This window comes from Balaenoptera borealis, assembly GCF_965194805.1.
Source record: "Balaenoptera borealis genome assembly, chromosome: 4".
Lineage (NCBI taxonomy): Eukaryota > Metazoa > Chordata > Mammalia > Artiodactyla > Balaenopteridae > Balaenoptera > Balaenoptera borealis.
In genome coordinates, this window is record NC_138861.1 from 41,276,847 (window position 1) to 41,296,860 (window position 20,014).

Consider the following 20,014-nt stretch of genomic DNA (forward strand, 5'->3'; position numbering starts at 1 on the left):
ATAAATTAATTAATTAATTATTTTAAGAAACATTATTATGTTTTTTAGAGCTTCCATATTTCCTACTGATAAACAACTTAAATTAATATTATTATTATTGAATTGAATTTATAATAATTATAGTTCAAAAATTTCTTTATATTCTCTTTTAACCCTACAACAAATTTTAAAGTTTGAAAAAAATATTGTGCAGCTCAACAGTGATGAAAATAACTCTCACATCAAATGAAAGAAAAAACAAAAGCACTCACCATATAGTCAAGTCAACTTCATCAGATAAATATTGCCTATAATCCAACTGTGCAAAAAGTGGAAACAGCACTTGTACTCCTCCAATTGAATGCATGGCACTTTGGATGGAATGTGTTAAAACCGCCTTCACATCCTTGTAAAACAGAAGACACAGTAAAGATTCCAATGATTCTTTTCCAAAACAATTCAAAATGAAACATAACAAGAACAATAAAATGTTACATTACATGTCAGAAGCTACCAAATACACCTCAATAATACATCAAAATTTACCATTAAAAATATTCTTAAAAGATTACCACTAGTACCTGGAGCATGAGTGCATGCGGTGAATGAACAAAAATTGAAGGGTTGTCCTTAGGGGATGATTCGAGGCAGAGCTGGGCATCTGTGGCGCGTGGATTGTATGTGAATGCAATGGCACTAGAGAGTTTGCCATCATACAATAAAAGTTTGTGATGCTCAGCAAGGAACAGGTCACTTTCTGCTTTAAATTTAAATGTACCCTAAGAATTAATAAAAAGTAGAACAGTTAAGATAGACCACAAAAAGAAAAATTAACTACAAATCACCAGAAATATAAAAATTTAAGTAGAACACTGATCATTTTCCTAACAATGTCAATTAAGGGAAGCCTTGCATGCTTAGTTACTTCTAAAGTAGACTGAATTCATTTTAAAGATATACTGGAAATCAAGTCAACTTGACATTAAAACCTTACATTTAAAAAAATGTAAAATTAATATCCTACACAGCATGTTTTTTTTTTTTATTGTATTGTCTTTTTTTTAATTTTGGTAAAAAGAACATAACATAAAATTTACCAACTTAAACATTTTTAAGTGTACAGTGCAGTGTTGTTAACTACAGCACACTATTGTACAACAAATCTCTAGAACTTTTATGTCTTGTGAAATTGAAATTCCCGTTGAATAACAACTCATTTCCACTGCCCCCCGTACCCTGGCAAACATCATTCTACTTTATGATTCCATGAGTTTGACTACTTTATATAACTCAAACAAGGGGAGCCACAGAGTATTTGTCATTTTGTGACTGGTATATAACATCCTTAAGATTCACCCATGCTGTAGGATGTGTCAGGGTTTTTTTTCTTTTTTAAAGCTGAATAATATTCCATTGTAAATACATACCACATTTTCTTTATTCATCCATCCATAGACAATTAGGTTGCTTCGACCTCTTATCTATTGTGAATAATGCTGCAATGAACATGGGTGTGCAAATAGCTCTTTCATATCCTGCTTTCAGTTCTTTTGGATATATACATAGAAGTAAGACTGCTCAATCATGTGGTAATTCTATTTTTTATTTCTTGAAGAATCACCATATTGTTTTCCATAGAGGCTGCACCATTTTACATTCCCACCGACAGTGCATAAGGGTACCAATTTCTCCACACACCCTAAACCACACTTATTTTTATTTAACAACGGTCACACTAATGGGTGTAAGGTGATTATCTATTGTGGTTCTGATTTACATTTCTCTGATGATTAGTGACTTTGAGCATTTTTTCATGTGCCTGTTACACATTTATATTTTATCTTTGGAAAAAATTCTATTCAAGTCCTTTGCCCACTTTTTAAATTAGTTGGGTTTGTTGTTCTTGTTGTTGAGTTGTACGAGTTCATCATATACTCTGGATATTATTAACACTTTATCAGATATTTGGTTTGAAATATTGTCTCTCATTTCACGGGTTGCCTTTTTACACTGTTCCTTGATGCACAAAAATTTCAATGCACAAAAGATTTTAAGCTTGATGAAGTCTCATTTCATTGTCTATTTTTGTCTTTGTTTCCTATTTTTTTTGGTGTCATATCCAAGAAATCATTGCCAAACTCAATGTCATGAAGCTCTTCATGTGTTTTCATGCAGAAATCTTATGTGTAGGTCTTATGTTTAAGTCTTTAATCTATTTTGAGTTAATTTTAATGTATGGAAGGTAAGGATCCAACTTCACTCTTTTCCACATGGGTATCCATTTTTTAAAACACCATGTGCTTAAGAGATTAAATTTATTTATTTATTTATTTATTTACGACTGTGTTGGGTCTTCATTGCTGCGCACGGGCTTTCTCTAGTTGCAGTGAGCAGGGGCTACTCTTTGTTATGGTGCGCTGGCTTCTCATTGCAGTGGCTTCTCTTGTTGCAGAGCACAGGCTCTAGGCGTCTGGGCTTCAGTAGTTGTGGCATGCAGGCTCAGTAGTTGTGGCTTGCGGGCTTAGTTGCTCCGCGGCACGTGGAATCTTCCCAGACCAGGGCTCGAACCCGTGTGCCCTGAATTCACAGGCGGATTCTTAACCACTGAGCCACCAGGGAAGTCCTGCTTAAGAGATTAATCTTTCCCCATTGCATGGTTTTGTATCCTTATAGAAGATCATTTCACCATAAATACAAGGATTCATTTCTGGACTCTATTCTGTTCCATTAGTCTATGTATCTCTCTTTATGCAAGTACCATAATGTTTTGATTACTGTAGCTTTGTAATATGTTTTGAAATCCTGAAGTGTGAGACCTCTAAATTTGCTATTCTTTTTCAGATTGTTTTGGCTATTCGGGGACCCTTGAGATTCCATGTAAATTTTAGGGTGGTTTCTTCATTATTGCAAAAAAATGCCATTGGGACATTCATAGGAATTACACTGAATCTGTAGATCACTTTGAGTAGCATGCATTTTTAACAATTTTAAGTCCTTCAGTCCATGAACACAAGATATCTTGCCATTTATTTGTGTCTTATTTAATTCTTTCAGCTATGTTTTACACTTTTTACTCACTGTACAAGTCTTCTGCTCCCTTGGTTAAGTTTATTACTAAGTATTGCTTTTTATGCTACTATAAATGGGATTACTGTCTTATTTTCCTTTTCGGATTGTTCACTGATAGTATGTAGAACTACAACCGATTCTTGTTGCATATGATGTTGGCTGTGGGCTTTTCATATATGGTCTTATTATTTTGAGGAAGTTTCCTTTTATTTGTAACTTGTTGAGTGGTTTTATTATTAAAGGGTGTTGAATTTTGTCAAATACTTTATTTGCATCTATTGAGATGATAGTGTAGTTTTTGTCCTTCACTCTGTTAATGTGTCGTATTACACTGATTTTTTTTCATATGTTGAACCAGCTTTACATTTCAGGAATAAATCCCAGTTGGTCACAGGGTATGACCTTTGATGATCTTTGTCTGGTTGTGGTTTCAGGGCAATGCTAAACTCAGAAAATGAGTTTGGAAGTGTTCCCTCCTCTTTATTTTTTGGAAGAGTTGAGGAGAACTGGTGTTAATTCTTCTTGAATGTTTGATAGAATTCTCCAGTAAAGCCATTTAGTCCTGGGCTTTTCCTTATTCAGAGGTTTTTGATTATTGATTCAATTTCCTTATTAGCGATAGTCTGTTCAGGTTTTTATTTCTTCAGTCTTGGTAGGTTGTATGTTTCTAGGAACATCTATATCTTCTAGGTTATATAATTTGTTGACATGTAATTGTTCATAGTAGTCTCATAATTCTTTTTATATTCATAGCATTAGCTGTAATGCCTACTCTTTCATTTCTGCTTTTAGTTAAAGTCCTCTCTTTTTTCCTTAATTATTCTAGCTAAGAATTTCTCAGGTTTTTTGGTCTTTTTAAAAAAAACTGACTCAGTTTTGTTGAGTTTTTCTATTTCTTTTTTTGTCTCTATTTCATTTATTTCTGCTCTAATCTTTACCACTTCCATTCCTCTGCTAGTTTTGGGTTTAGTTTGCTCTTCTTTTTCTAGTTCCTTGAAGCATAGATTAGGTTATTGACTTGAGATCATTCTTTTTTTTAAGGTAGGCATTTATCACTATGAACTTCCCTCTTAGTATTGCTTTCTCTGCATCCCATAAGTTTTGGTATGTCATTTTAGATTTCACTTGTATCAAGATATTTTCTAATTACCCTTGTAGTTTCTCCTTTGACCCATTAGTTTTTTAAGATTGTGTTGCTTAATTTCCACATATCTGTGTATTTTCCAGTTTCCTTCTACTGCTGATTTCATTCCATTGTGGTCAGAAAAGATACTTGGTATGAGTTCAATATTATTAAATTTGTTAAGACTTGTTACGTGGTAATACGTGGTAATATGTGGTCTATCCTAAAGAATGTTCCATATGACCTTGAGAAGAATGTGTACTCACTCTACTATTGTTGGGCAGGATGGTCTATATATGTCTGTTCGGTGCAATGGATCAATATTGTTCAAGAACTCTGTTTCATTACTGATCTGCAGTCTGGTTGTTCTGTCCATTATTGAAAGCACTATATTGAAGTATCCTACTATTATTGTGTTTCTGCATAATTCTTCCTTCAGTTCTGTCAATGTTTGCTTCATATATTTGGGAGTTCTGATGTTAGGTGCATATATTTTTAATTGTTATATCTTCCTGGTGAACTGACACTTTTATCATTATATAATTTCCTTCTTTGTCTCTTGTAACAGTTTTTGACTTAAAGTCTATCTTTTCTGATTATAAGTATGGCTACCTCTGCTCTCTTTTGGTTATCATTTGCATGTACTATCTTTATCCATCCTTTCACATTCAGCCTATGTATGTCCTTAGTGTGTCTTTCCTGGACAAAACACAGTTGACACCTTGTTTCTTGAATCCATTCAGCCAATTTACTTCTTTTCAGTTGGAGGTTTAATCTCATCACATGTACTGTAATTACTGAATGGGAAAGACTTAGTATTGCCATTTTCTTCATTGTAATTTGTTAATTGTTAATTGTTTTCCTTTGTATTTCATTGACTTTTTTCGTATTTATATGCTTTGATCCCTTCCTCCTTTTATTCTGTGTAATTTCTATGGGTATTTTATTTGTGGTTACCATGGAAATTATATAAAATAACTTAAAGTTACAATACTCTAAACTGATAATAACTTCAATCACAAACAGAAACTACTCATTTATATCTCCACTTCCCCCCACTTTATATTATTGATGTCAAAAATGACATCTTTTTGGGACCTCCCTGGTGGCGCAGTGGTTAAGAATCTGCCTGCCAATGCAGGGCACACGGGTTTGATCCCTGGTCCAGGGAGATCCCACATGCAGCAGAGCAACTAAGCCCGTGCACCACAGCTACTGAGCCTGCGCTCTAGAGCCTGTGAGCCACAACTACTGAAGCCCGTGTGCCTAGAGCCCATGCTCCACTACAAGAGAAGCCACCACAATGAGAAGCCCACGCAAAGCAATGAAGAGTAGCCCCTGCTTGCCACAACTAGAGAAAGCCCGCAAGCAGCAACAAACACCCAAAACAGCCAAAAATAAATAAATAAATTTATTTTTTTAATTACATTTTTTTATATTGTGCATCTATTAACAAAGATTCAGAAAATTTTCTTGCTTTTGTCTTTTAAATGGATGAGAAAATAAACTATAACCAAGTGGGATTATCCCAGACATGCAAGGTTGGTTTAAATTTGAATAATCAATGTAATATACTACATTAATAAAAATGAAGGACAAAAATCACATGATCATCTCAGTAGAAGCACAAAGAGCATTTGACAAAATCCAACAACTCTTCATGATAAAACACTCAACAAGATAGGAATAAAAAGTAAACTCCCTTCAATAAACAAAGACCATCTACACAAAATTGACAGCTAATGTCCTAAGCTGATGGTAAAAGACTGAATGCTTTCTCCCCTAAGGTCAGGAAAAAGACAAGATGTCTGCTTTCACCACTTTTTTTATAATTTTATTGTGGTAAGAACACTTAACAGGAGATCTACCTCATTAACAGATATTAAGTGATATTAACAGATAATTGTTAACAGATAATAAGGTATTATTATCTATAAACACAATGTTGTACAGCAGACCTCCAGAACTTATTCATCTTGCATAACTAAGAATTTAGTACCAGTGACTAGTAATTCCTTTTTTCCCTTCCCCCAGCCCTTGGCAACCACCATTCTACTCTTTGTTTCTATGACTTTGCTTTTATCTCATATCATTGGAATCATCTAGTATTTGTCCTTCTGTGGCTGGTTTATCTCACATAGCATAATGTCCTCAAGATGCTGTACTAGAGGTCCTAGCCAGGGCCACTAAGCAAGGAAAAGAAATAAAAAGTGTCCAGAAAGAACTAAAACGAGGGCAGTTTACAAATACATCATCTTATATATAGAATCTTAAATATAGAAAATGCCAAGAAATCCACACATAAAAAAACAAACTATCAGAGCTAATAAACTAGAACAGCAAGGTTGTACTGTAGAAGATAAAAATATAAAAATCAATTTAGTTACCATCCATAAGCAATAAATAACCCGAAAATGAAATTAAGAAACAATTCCATTTGATATTGCACGTAAAAGAAGAAAATATTTAGGAATGAATTTAACAAAATACATGCAAGACTTGTTCACTGAAAACTACAAAAAGAAATTGAAGAAGACCTAAATAAATGGCATAATATCCCATATTCATGGATTGGAAGATTTAATACTCATAAGATGACAAATCTTTCCAAATTGATCTAGAGATTTGAGGCAATATCTATCAAAATCCTAGTACTTTTTTTTGTAAAAATTAACAAGTGCATCTTAAATTCATACAGAAATGTAAGATACCAACAACAGCCAAAACAATCTTGAACAAGAACAAAGTGGAGAACTCATACTTCCTAATTCAAAAAATGCATTACAAAACCACAGTATTCAAGACTGTACTACTAGCCTAAGAACTGACATACAGTTCAATGAAACACAATCGAGAGTCCACAGATATTTACATTTATGATCAACTGATTTTTGGTGAAGCTGTCAAGAAATACAATAAGGAGAGAATATTCTTTTCGGCAAATGATGCTGAGACAACTAAAAATCCAAATGTAACGGAATAAAGTTGCACCAAATACAAAAATTAACTCAAAATGAATCAAACGCTTAAATGTGAGAGCTAAAAGTATAAAACTTTTATAAGAAAACACAGGAATAAATCTTCATGAACTTGAATTAGGAAATAATTTTTTAGATATGACACCAAAGCACAAATAATAAGAGAAAATATAGACAAATTGGACTTCATCAAACTGAAATGTGTGCTTCAAAGGAAAACATCAGGCAAGTGGGAAGACAAGCCACAGAATGGGAGAAAATATTTGCAAATCATATATCTGATAATGGATTTGTTTCTAGAATATATTTTTAAAACTCTTAAAACTGAGGCTGAGGAGAGGAGGAGTGGGGAGTTGTTGTTCAATAAGTACAGAGTTTCAGTTTTGCAGAATGAAGAGAGTTCTGCAGGTAGGTTGCACAACGTAAAAATACTTAACACTACTGCACTGTACACTTAAAAATAGTTAAAGTGGTAAGTTTTATGTGTATGTTACCACAATTAAGTATTTTTTTTTGAAAACCTCTTAAAATTTAGCAAATAAAAAGGGAGCTCAATTTTTAAACAGGCAAAAGTTCTGAATAAACATTTCTCAAAAAAAGACATACAAATAGCCTTATCATAAGCACACAAAAACACATTCAACATCATTAGTCATGAGGGAAATGCAAATCAAAACCCAACCACAGTGAGATACCATTTCACACCCACGAAAATGGCTATAATCAAAAAGTCAGATAATAACAGGTGTTCAAGAGAATATGAAGACATCGAAATCCTCATATACAGCTGCGGTAATGTAAAATGATGTGGCCACTTTGGAAAGCAATCTTGAAATTTCTTAAAAAGTTAAGTGGAGAGTTACCATATTACCAGCAATTCCACTCTAGGCACATACCCAAGAGAAATAAAAACATGTGTGCACATAAAACCTTGTACAGAAGGGTTCATAGCAGCATTGTTCATAACAGCCAAAAGGTGGAAACAGCCCAATGACCATCAACTGACAAATAGATAAAATGTGATATACCCACACAATATTATTTAGTAATAAAAAGGAATGAAGTATTAATGCATACTACAACATAGGTGGACCCTGAAAACATTATACTAACTGAAAAAACGTCAACCACAAAAGATCTCATACTGTATACTTTCCTTTACATGAATTGTCCAGAAGAGACAAATCTATACAAATAGAATTAGATTAGAGTACTGGGAAGCAGGAAAAATCAGGAGGGAATGCTGATAAGTATACTATTTCTTTGGGGGATGAGCATACTTTAACATTAGAGAGTGGTAATGTTTGCACAACTTTGTGATACAATAAAAATCACTGAATTATACATAATAAATGGGTGAATGGTAAGATATGTGAATTATATCTCAATAAAACTTCCATTTTAAAAAACTCATTCAGAGTAAAGGCTGTTCTGGGACCAATTAACAAAGCTTAAAAGTAAAACAAACTTCAGAGACCTTCAAGATGGCAGAGAAGTAAGACGTGGAGATCACCTTCCTCCCCACAAATACATCAGAAATACATCTACACGTGGAACAACGCCTACAGAACACCTAATGAACACTGGCAGAAGACCTCAGACTTCTCAAAAGGCAAGAAACTCCCCATGTACCTGGGTAGGGCAAAAGAAAAAAGAAAAAACAGAGACAAAAGAATAGGGACGGAACCTGCACCAGTGGGAGGGAGCTGTGAAGGAGGAAAGGTTTCCACACACTAGGAAGCCCCTTCACTGGCGGAGACACGGTGTGGGTGGGGGAAAGCTTCAGAGCCACGGAGGAGAGCGCAGCAACAGGGGTGCAGAGGGCAAAGCGGAGAGACTCCCGCACAGAGGATCGGTGCCGACCAGCACTCACCAGCCCGAGAGGCTTGTCAGCTCACCCGCCAGGGTGGGTGGGGGCTGGGAGCTGAGGCTCAGGCTTCGGAGGTCAGATCCCAGGGAGAGGACTAGGGTTGGCTGCATGAACACAGCCTGAAGGGGACTAGTGCACCACAGCTAGCCAGGAGGGAGTCCGGGAAAACTCTGGACCTGCCTAAGAGGCAAGAGACCATTGTTTCGGGGTGCGCGAGGAGAGGGGATTCAGAGCACCACCTAAATGAGCTCCAGAGACAGGCACAAGCCGCGTCTATCAGCGCAGACACCAGAGACAGGCATGAAACGCTAAGGATGCTGCTGCAGCCACAAAGAAGCCTCTGTGCAAGGTTATCCACATCTATCCACATCTCCCATCCCAGGAGCCTGTGCAGCCCGCCACTGCCAGGGTCCCGTGATCCAGGGACAACTTGCCGGGGGAGAACATACGGCAGGCCTCAGGCTGTTGCAACATCACAGTGGCCTCTGCCCAACATCACACTGACCTCTGCCGCCGCAGGCTTGTCCCACGTTCCATACCCCTCACTCCCCCCGGCCTGAGTCAGCCAGAGCCCCCTAATCAGCTGTTCCTTTAACCCTGTCCTGTCTAAGCGAAGAACAGATGCCCTCAGGCGACCTATGCACAGAGGCGGGGCCAAATCGAAAGCTGAACCCCAGGAGCTGTGCAAACAAAGAAGAGAAAGGGAAATCTCTCCATACAACCTCAGGAGCAGCGGATTAAATCTGAACAATCAACTTGATGTACCCTACATCTGTGGAATACCTGAATAGACAACGAATCATCCCAAAATTAAGGCGGTGGACTTTGGAAGCAACTGTAGACTTGAGGTTTGCTTTCTGCATCTCATTTATTTCTGGTTTTGTGTTTATCTCAGATTAGTATTTAGAGCTTATTATCATTGGTAGATTTGTTTATTGATTTCCTTGCTCTCTTCCTTTTTTTTTTAATATATATATATTTTTTCCTTTTTCTCTTTTTGTGAGTGTGTGTGTGTATGCTTCTTTGTCTAATTAGGTCTGTAGAGCTTTGCTTTTACCATTTGTCCTAGGGTTCTATCTCTCCATTTTTTGTTTGTTTGTTTTGTTGGGTTTTTTTTTTTAGTGTAGTTTTTAGCACTTGTTATCATTGGTGGATTTGTTTATTGGTTTGGTTGCTCTCTGCTTTCTTTCTTTTATTACTTTTTTATTTTTAATAATATTTTTTAACTTTTTATTTTAATAATTTTATTTAATTTATTGATTTATTTACTTCTTTATTCTTTCTTCCTTTCTTTTCTCTTCTACCCTTTTCTTCTGAGCCGTGTGGCTGACAGAGTCTTGGTGCACTGGCCAGGGGTCAGGCCTGAGCCTCTGAGATGGGAGAGCCGAGTTCAGGACATTGGAACAAAAGAGACCTCCCGGCTACACATAATATCAAACAGCAAAAGCTCTCCCACATATCTCCATCTCAACACTAAGACCCAGCTCCACTCAACGACCAGCAAGCTACAAGGCTGGACACCCCATGCCAAACAACTAGCAAGACAGGAACACAACCACAACCATTAGCAGAGAGGCTGCCTAAAATCATAATAAGGTCACAGACACCCCAAAACACATGACTGGACACAGTCCTGCCCACCAGAAAGACAATATCCAGCTTCATCCACCAAAACACAGGCACCAGTCCCCTCCACCAGGAAGCCTACACAACCCACTGAACCAACCTTACCCACTGGCAGCAGACACCAAAAACAACGGGAACTAAGAACATGCAGCCTGCAAAAAGGAGACCCCAAACACACTAAGTTAAGCAAAACAGAAGACAGAGAAATACACAGCAGATGAAAGAGGAAAGTAAAAGCCCAACAGACCAAGCAAATGAAGAGAAAATAGGCAGTCTACCTGAAAAAGAATTCAGAATAATGATAGTAAAGATGATCTAAAATCTTGGAAATAGAATGGAGAAAATACAAGAAACATTTAACAAGGACCAAGAAGAACTAAAGAGCAAACAGACAATGATGAAAAACATAATAAATGAAATTAAAAATTCTCTAGAAGGAATCAATAGCAGAATAACTGAGGCAGAAGAACGGATAAGTGACCTGGAAGATAAAATAGTGGAAATAACTACCACACAGCAGAATAAAGAAAAAAGAATGAAAAGAATTGAGGACAGTCTCAGAGACCTCTGGAACAACATTAAACGCACCAACAATCAAATTACAGTGGTCCCAGAAGAAGAAGAGAAAAAGAAGGGGACTGAGAAAATATTTGAAGAGATTATAGCTCAAAACTTCCCTAATATGAGAAAGGAAATAGTTAATCAAGTCCAGGAAGCACAGAGAGTCCCATACAGGATAAATCCAAGGAAAAACACACCAATACAACTATTAATCAAACTATCAAAAATTAAATACAATGAACAAATATTAAAAGCAGCAAGGGAAAGCAACAAGTAACATACAAGGGAATCCCCATAAGGTTACCACTTGATTTCTCAGCAGAAACTCTGCAAGCCAGAAGGGTGTGGCAGGACATATTTAAAGTGATGAAAGGGAAAAACCTACAACCAAGATTACTCTACCTAGCAAGGATCTCACTCAGATTTGACGGAGAAATTAAAACCTTTACAAACAAGCAAAAGCTAAGAGAATTTAGCACCACCAAACCAGCTTTACAACAAATGCTAAAGGAACTTCTCTAGGGAGGAAAACAAGAGGAGGAAAAGACCTACAATAACAAACCCAAAACAATTAAGAAAATGGTAATAGGAACATACATATCAATAATACCTTAAATGCAAATGGATTAAATGCTCCAACCAAAAGACACAGACTGGCTGAATAGATACAAAAACAAGACCCATATAGATGCTGTCTACAAGAGACCCACTTCAGACCTACGGACACAAACAGAATGAAAGTGAGGGGATGGAAAAAGATATTCCATGCAAATGGAAAACAAAAGAAAGCTGGAGTAGCAATTCTCATATCAGGCAAAATAGATGTTTAAATAAAGACTATTAGAAGAGACAGAGAAGGACACTACATAATGATCAAGGGATCAATGCAAGAAGAATATATAACACTTGTAAATATTTATGCACCCAACATAGGAGCACGTCAATACATAAGGCAAATACTAACAGCCATAAAAGGGGAAATCAACAGTAACACAATAATAGTAATGGACGTTAACACCCCACTTTCACCAATGGACAGATCATCCAAAATGAAAATAAATAAGGAAACACAAGCTTTAAATGATACATTAAACAAGATGGACTTAATTGATATTTATAGGACAGTCCATCCAAAAACAACAGAATACACTTTCTTCTCAAGTGCTCATGGAACATTCTCCAGGATAGACCATATCTTGGGTTACAAATAAAGGATTGGTAAATTTAAGAAAATTTAAATCATATCAAGTATCTTTTCCGACCACAACGCTATGAGACTAGATATCACTTACAGGAAAAACTCTGTAAAAAATACAAACACATGGAGGCTAAACAATACACTACTAAATAACCAAGAGATCACTGCAGAAATCAAAGAGGAAATCAAAAAATACCTAGAAACAAAGGACAATGAAAACACGACAATCCAAAACCTATGGGATACAGCAAAAGCAGTTCTAAGATCGAAGTTTATAGCAATAAAATCCTACCTCAAGAAACAAGAAACATCTCAAATAAACAACCTAACCTTACACCTAAAGCAATTAGAGAAAGAAGAACAAAAAAAACCCCCCAAATTTAGCAGAAGGAAAGAAATCATAAAGGGCAGATCAGAAATAAATGAAAAAGAAATGAAGGAAACAATTGCAAACATCAATAAAACTAAAAGCTGCTTCTTTGAGAAGACAAACAAAATTGATAAACCATTAGCCAGACTCATCAAGGAAAAAAGGAAGACTCAAATCAATAAAATGAGAAATGAAAAAGGAGAAGTAACAACTGACACTGCAGAAATACAAAGGATCATGAGAGATTACTACAAGCAACTCTATGCCAATAAAATGGACAACCTGGAAGAAATGGACAAATTCTTAGAAAAGCACAACCTTCCAAGACTCAACCAGGAAGGAATAGAAAATATACACAGACCAATCACAAGCACTGAAATTGAGACTGTGATTTAAAATCTTTCAACAAACAAAAGCCCAGGACCAGATGGCTTCACAGGTGAATTCTATCAAACATTAAGAGAAGAGCTAACACCTATCCTTCTCAAACTCTTCCAAAATATAGCAGAGGGAGGAACACTCCCAAACTCATTCTACGAGGCCACCATCACCCTGATACCAGAACCACACAAAGATGTCACAATAAAAGAAAACTACAGACCAATATCACTGATGAACATAGATGAGAAATCCTCAACATACTAGCAAACAGAATCCAACAGCATATTAAAAGGATCATACATCATGATCAAGTGGGGTGTATCCCAGGAATGCAAGGATTCTTCAATATACGCAAATAAATCAATGTGATAAACCATATTAACAATTTGAAGAAGAAAAACCGTATGATCATCTCAATAGATGCAGAAAAAGCTTCTGAAAAAATTCAACACCCATTTATGATAAAAACCCTCCAGAAAGTAGGCATAGAGGGAACTTACCTCAATATAATAAAGGCCATATACGACAAACCCACAGCCAACATCATTCTCAATGGTGAAAAACTGAAACCATTTCCTCTAACATCAGGAACAAGACAAGGTTGTCCACTCTCACCACTATCATTCAATATAGTTTTGGAAGTTCTAGCCACAGCAATCAGAGAAGAAAAAGAAATAAAAGGAATCCAAATCAGAAAAGAAGAAGTAAAGCTGTCACTATTTGCAGATGACATGATACTATACATAGAGAAACCTAAAGATGCTACCAGGAAACTATTAGAGCTAATCAATGAATTTGGTAAAGTAGCAGTATACAAAATTAATGCACAGAAATCTCTTGCATTCCTATACACTAATGATGAAAAATCTGAAAGAGAAATTAAGTAAACACTCCCATTTACAACTGCAACCAAAATAATAAACTACGTAGGAATAAACCTACCTAAGGAGACAAAAGACATGTATGCAGAAAACTGTAAGACACTGATGAGAGAAATTAAAGATGATACAAACAGATGGAGACATATACCATGTTCTTGGATTGGAAGAATCAACATTGTGAAAATAACTAACACACCCAAAGCAATCTACAGATTCAATGCACTCCCTATCAAACTACCAATGGCATTTTTCACAGAACTAGAACAAAAAATTTCACAATTTGTATGGAAGCACAAAAGACCCCAAATAGCCAAAGCATTCTTGAGAAAGAAAAACGGAGTTGGAGGAAACAGGCTCCAACTACAGTAGTACAGTAGTCTGGAGGCTCCAACTACAGTAGTACAGTAGTCTGGAGACTACAGACTATACAACAAAGCTACAGTAATCAAGAGAGTATGGTACGGGCACAAAAACAGAAATATAGATCAACAGAACAGGATAATAAGCCCAGAGATAAACCCACGCACATATGGTCACCTTATTTTTGATAAAGGAGGCAAGAATATACAATGGAGAAAAGACAGCCTCTTCCATAAGTGGTGCTGGGAAAACTGGACAGCTATAGGTAAAAGAATGAAAGTAGAACACTCCCTAACACCATACACAAAAATAAACTCAAAATGGATTAAAGACCTAAATGTAAGGCCAGAGACTATAAATCTCTTAGAGGAAAACATAAGCAAAACACTCTATGACATACATCACAGCAAGATCCTTTTTGATCCACCTCCTAGAGAAATGGAAATAAAAACACAAATAAACAAATGGGACCTAATGAAACTTAAAAGCTTTTGCACAGCAAAGGAAACCATAAACAAGATGAAAAGCAACCCGCAGAATGGGAGAAAGTATTTGCAAATGAAGCAACTGACAAAGGATTAATCTCCAAGATTTACAAGCAGCTCATGCAGCTCAACATCAAAAAAATAAACAACCCAATCCAAAAATGGGCAGAAGACCTAAATAGACATTTCTACAAAGAAGATACACAGATTGCCAACAAACACATGAAAGAATGCTCAACATCATTAATCATTAGAGAAATGCAAATCAAAACTATAATGAGATATCATCTCACACTGGTCAGAATGGCCATCATCAAAAAATCTACAAACAATAAATCCTGGAGAGGGTGTGGAGAAAAGGGAACCCTCTTGCACTGTTGGTGGGAATGTAAATTGATACAACCACTATGGAGAACAGTACGGAGGTTCCCTAAGAAACTAAAAATAGAACTACCATACGACCCAGCAATCCCACTACTGAGCATATACCCTGAGAAAACCATAATTCAAAAAGAGTCATGTACCACAATGTTCATTGCAGCTCTATTGACAATAGCCAGGACATGGAAGCAACCTAAGTGTCCATCAACAGATGAATGGATAAAGAAGTTGTGACACATATATACAATGGAATATTACTCAGCGATAAAAAGAAATGAAATTGAGTTATTTGTAGTGAGGTGGATGGACCTAGAGTCTGTCATACAGAGTGAAGTAAGTCAGAAAGAGAAAAACAAATACCGTATGCTAACACATATATATGTAATCTAAAAAAAAAAAAAAATGGTTCTGAAGAACCTAAGGGCAGGACAGGAATAAAGACACAGACATAGAGAATGGACTTGAGGACACAGGAAGGGGGAAGGGTAAGCTGGGACGAAGTGAGAGTGGCATGGACATATATACACTACCAAATGTAAAACAGATAGCTAATGGGAAGCAGCCACATAGCACAGGGAGATCAGCTCAGTGCTTTGTGACCACTTATAGGGGTGGGATAGGGAGGGTGGGAGGGAGACACAAGAGGGAGGAGATATGGAGATATATGTATATGTATAGCTGATTCACTTTGTTATAAAGCAGAAACTAACACACCATTGTAAAGCAATTATACTCCAATAAAGATGTTTAAAAAAGAAAAATAAAAAATAAATGGCAAAATAAAACAAACTTCAAATAAACATAACTGAAAGTAATCTACTGACTAGAAGAATAAAGCCCAACGATCTTTAAAAAAAAAAAAAGCAGCGAAATCCAGACATTTATGTGGTAAAAATCATAATGTCCAATATCTAATCCAAAATTACTAAACAAACAACAAAGTCTGAAATAACCAGCAGACTATCAGTAAATAAAAATAAACCCAGAAATACAGATGATGAAATTAGAAGAAAAAGACATTAGAATAGTTACAACTATGGACAGGTATTTTTTTTAAGACAACACTGAAAGGAGAAAAATAGATAATGAAAATTATCAAAACTTATCAATACAAAAAATATTTGAAATGAATAATTCGCTTGACAGAATTAACGGCAATAAGGCATTTGATAAAGAAGGATTAGTGAACATAAAGATAATACCATGAAAACAATGCAAAACAAAACATTTCTTACAAATTAGGCAAAAAATAGCATCTCAATGCTCTGTTTGCTTATATCTAAGGTCTAAAATAAATGTAATATGAATTCTAGAAGAAGAAAAAAATCAGAAAATATATTAAAGAAATAATAGCAAAAAGTTTCATATTTCACCAAAACCATAAACCCACAGAACTGAGAAGTTCAAATAATCTAAAGTAGGCTAAACATGCACACACATACACACACACACACATAAACCCATACCAACATATATTATATTCATTTTCTAAAAATCAGTGACAAGAGTAAATCTTAAAACCAGCAAGAGAAAAAAAAGACATATTACATATAGAGGAAGGCCACACACTTCTTGTTAGAAACTATGCAAGTCAGTTAAACAAAAGAGTATCTTTAAAAAGCTCAAAAAAGAAAACTGTCACCTTAAAATTTTATAATCAGTAAAACTATTTTTCAAAGCTGAAAGAAGAACAAAGGCTTTTTCAGACAAATTAAAGCTCACAAAAGCCACTGACAGTAAATCTCCATTATAAGAAATAATAAAACAATTCAAATGGAAGGAAAATGATATGAGACGGAAACATGAATCTACACAAAGAAGTATCCTAGAAATGGTGAATACATAGATAAATACAGAGGTAAATACAAAGTATATGATCTTCTTCATTTTTCATTTTTTAAAAATATAAATGAATGAATCAAAAATAATAAAAATGTATCAAAAGGACCATAATATATGAAGAAGTAAAATCTACGAAAATAACAAAACTGAGGACAGGACGGGGAATTGCAGGATTATGTTGGAAAGGTCTTACACTGTACAATGTCATTTATTGGTAGACCATGATAAGTTAAAGTTTAAAAAAAAACTAATAAACCAATAGTAGAAATAAGTGAAATACTAAATAATAGGCAATCTAAATCAAAGCAGAGAAAGAGGAAAGAATCAAAGAACAGATGAAAGGAATAGAAAACAAATAGCAAGACAGTAGATTTAAGTCACACAATATCTATACTTATTGATACATCCGATGTAAATTATGTGAACATTCCAATGAAAGGCAGAGATTGACTGACTCAATAAAAAAGCAAGATTCATTTTACAAAATTCAGTATCCTTCTAATAAAAACTCTCAGAAAACAAGAAATAGAAAAGAAATTTCTCAACTTGAAAAAGCGTCTATAAAGTATGTATGAATGCTTTCCCTCTAAAATCAGGAACAAGGCAAAAATGTCTACTCTTGTCATTTCTATTTTAACTATTTATCCTGGAGGTCCTATTTAGTACAATAAGGGAAAAAAGAGAAAAGACATACAGATTGGATATGAAGAAGTAAAGCTTACAGTCTACATGAACAAGTTATGTAGAAAATACTAAAACAGCAACAACAAAAAACTAGTAAAACTAATTAGCAAGTTCAGAAAGGTCCTGTTAAGAAGTCAATAAAACTCAACTATATTTCTATACACTAGGAACAAATGATTGGAAATTAACTTTTTAAAAAATGCAACTTAAGATATTACCTAAAAAACATGAAATACTTAAAAATACATTTAACAAAATGTATGCATGACCTGTATAATGAAAACCAAAAAACACTGCTGAGAGAAATTAATAAAGACCTAAGTAAATAAAGAGATATCATGGTCACAGATTGGATAATCCAGTATTAGTGAGATGTCAATTATCCTCTAACTGATCTATATGTTAATACAGTACCAAATAAAACCCCAGTAGACTTTTTTGTAGAAAGCGATAAGCTGGTTCTAAAATACATCTAGAAATGCAAAGGACTTAGAAAATCGCAAAGGATTTGAAAAAGAATAGTTGATGGTTTAGACTTCCGGTTTTCAAGACTTACTACAAAGCTACAATAATCAAGACAGTAAAGTATTAGCATAAAAAAAGACAGCTAAGTAACTGAAATCAAATAGAGCCTCAAAGATGCCACAGTAAGGCAATGAATGGAGAAAGAATAGTATTTAAAAAACAAATAGTGCTGGAACACCAGGGTATCCTTATGAAAAACAAAAGATAAAATAAACCTTGATAGTTAGCTCTTACCATACACAAAAATTAACTGAAAATGGATCACAGGCCTAAATATAAATGCTAAAAATATAATACGTAGAAGAAAACATGAGTAAATCTTTCTAACCTTGGAATCAGCAAAGATTTCTTAGATAAGACACAAAAATCATGAGAATAATACGAAAAACTGTTAAATTGGAATCCATAATAATTAAATTCCTATGTTCTTCAAAAGCCAGATTAAGAAAACAAAAAGGCAAGACAGAGACTGGGGGGAAAATATTTGTAACTCATACATCCGATATACATAATATATAAAGAAACTTATAAAGGACTTATAAGTTATAAGGACTTATTATATAGGACTTATATCCATAATATATAAAGAAACTTCAAAACTCAACAATAAGAAAACAAACCAAACAAAAAATGGGCAAAAGATTTGAATACACACTTAACAAAAGAAGATACACAAGCGGCCAATAAGCAATGCAAAGATGCTCAGCATCTCAAGGCATTACAAAAATGCAAATTAAAACCAGAACGAGAAAGTGCTAGGGACCCACTCAAATGTCTAATATTAAAAAGACCAGCAATACCAGGTGTTAACAGGATGTGGAGTAAGTAGAAAGCTCATACATTGCTTGTAGAAATGTAAAATTGTGCAACTACCTTGGAAAAGAGCTTGGCAGTTTCAGCTGCCATACCAGTTAACAATTCCACTCTTACATATTTATGAAATACACAAAGAATTGTACACCAATATTCATAGCAGCTTGTTCATAATAGCCAAAATCTGGAAACAACCCAAATATTCATCAAGAGATGAATGGGTTAAAAAGTTGTGATATACTCATACAAAGGAACACTACTTAGCAATAAATAAGAGGGAACTACTAATACAAAACAACATAGATGAATCTTAAAACATGCTAAGAAGAAACCCAACTCCAAGGAGCACACATTGCATGATTCTATTTACATAAAACCTTAATAAAAACAAATCTATTTGACAGTGACAGAAACAGATCAGTAGTTGCCCGTCAACAGAAACGGGGTGGGGTTAGAGAAGCACAAGGAACTGACTAGGAAAGAGCAGAGAGGTACCTTTTGCTGTGATAGAAATGTTCTATGTCTTGATTGCTGCATTATGCTTTTGTCAAAACTAATTAAAATATGTATACTTTATTGACTCCAACAGTATGTAAATTAACGCAAGTTGATTTTGTTTTCAAAGGAACATAACAGACATTAAATCACTCCCTGAAACCAAACTAGATTAACAATGGCTTAACCTAAAGGTTCCCAAACTTCCTTGATTCATGACACTCTTAGCTTCACAGTAATTTTTTATGGTGTTCCAGACCAAAATATATATTGAACATTTCTGTTTATTAGTTTGACCCAACTACTTTATATTTTATATTTTAACAATTATATTTTATATTTTAACCTTATAACTTAACAATTTATTAGCCATTTGAAAAACATGCACAAATT

General features: G+C 35.0%; 1 protein-coding gene across 5 annotated transcripts in view; it reads right to left on the reverse strand.

The window, feature by feature from the left end:
* Window positions 1-20,014, reverse strand: part of LRBA (LPS responsive beige-like anchor protein) — a 735,668-nt gene that overhangs the window by 615,764 nt on the left and 99,890 nt on the right. For all 5 annotated transcript variants that reach the window (XM_082388949.1, XM_082388950.1, XM_082388948.1 and 2 more), the window contains exons 10-11: window positions 561-758; window positions 252-385 (exon numbers count right to left, since the gene is read on the reverse strand). In XM_082388949.1, the coding sequence (XP_082245075.1) occupies window positions 252-385; window positions 561-758 (332 nt within the window). The remainder of the gene's footprint in view (window positions 1-251; window positions 386-560; window positions 759-20,014) is intronic.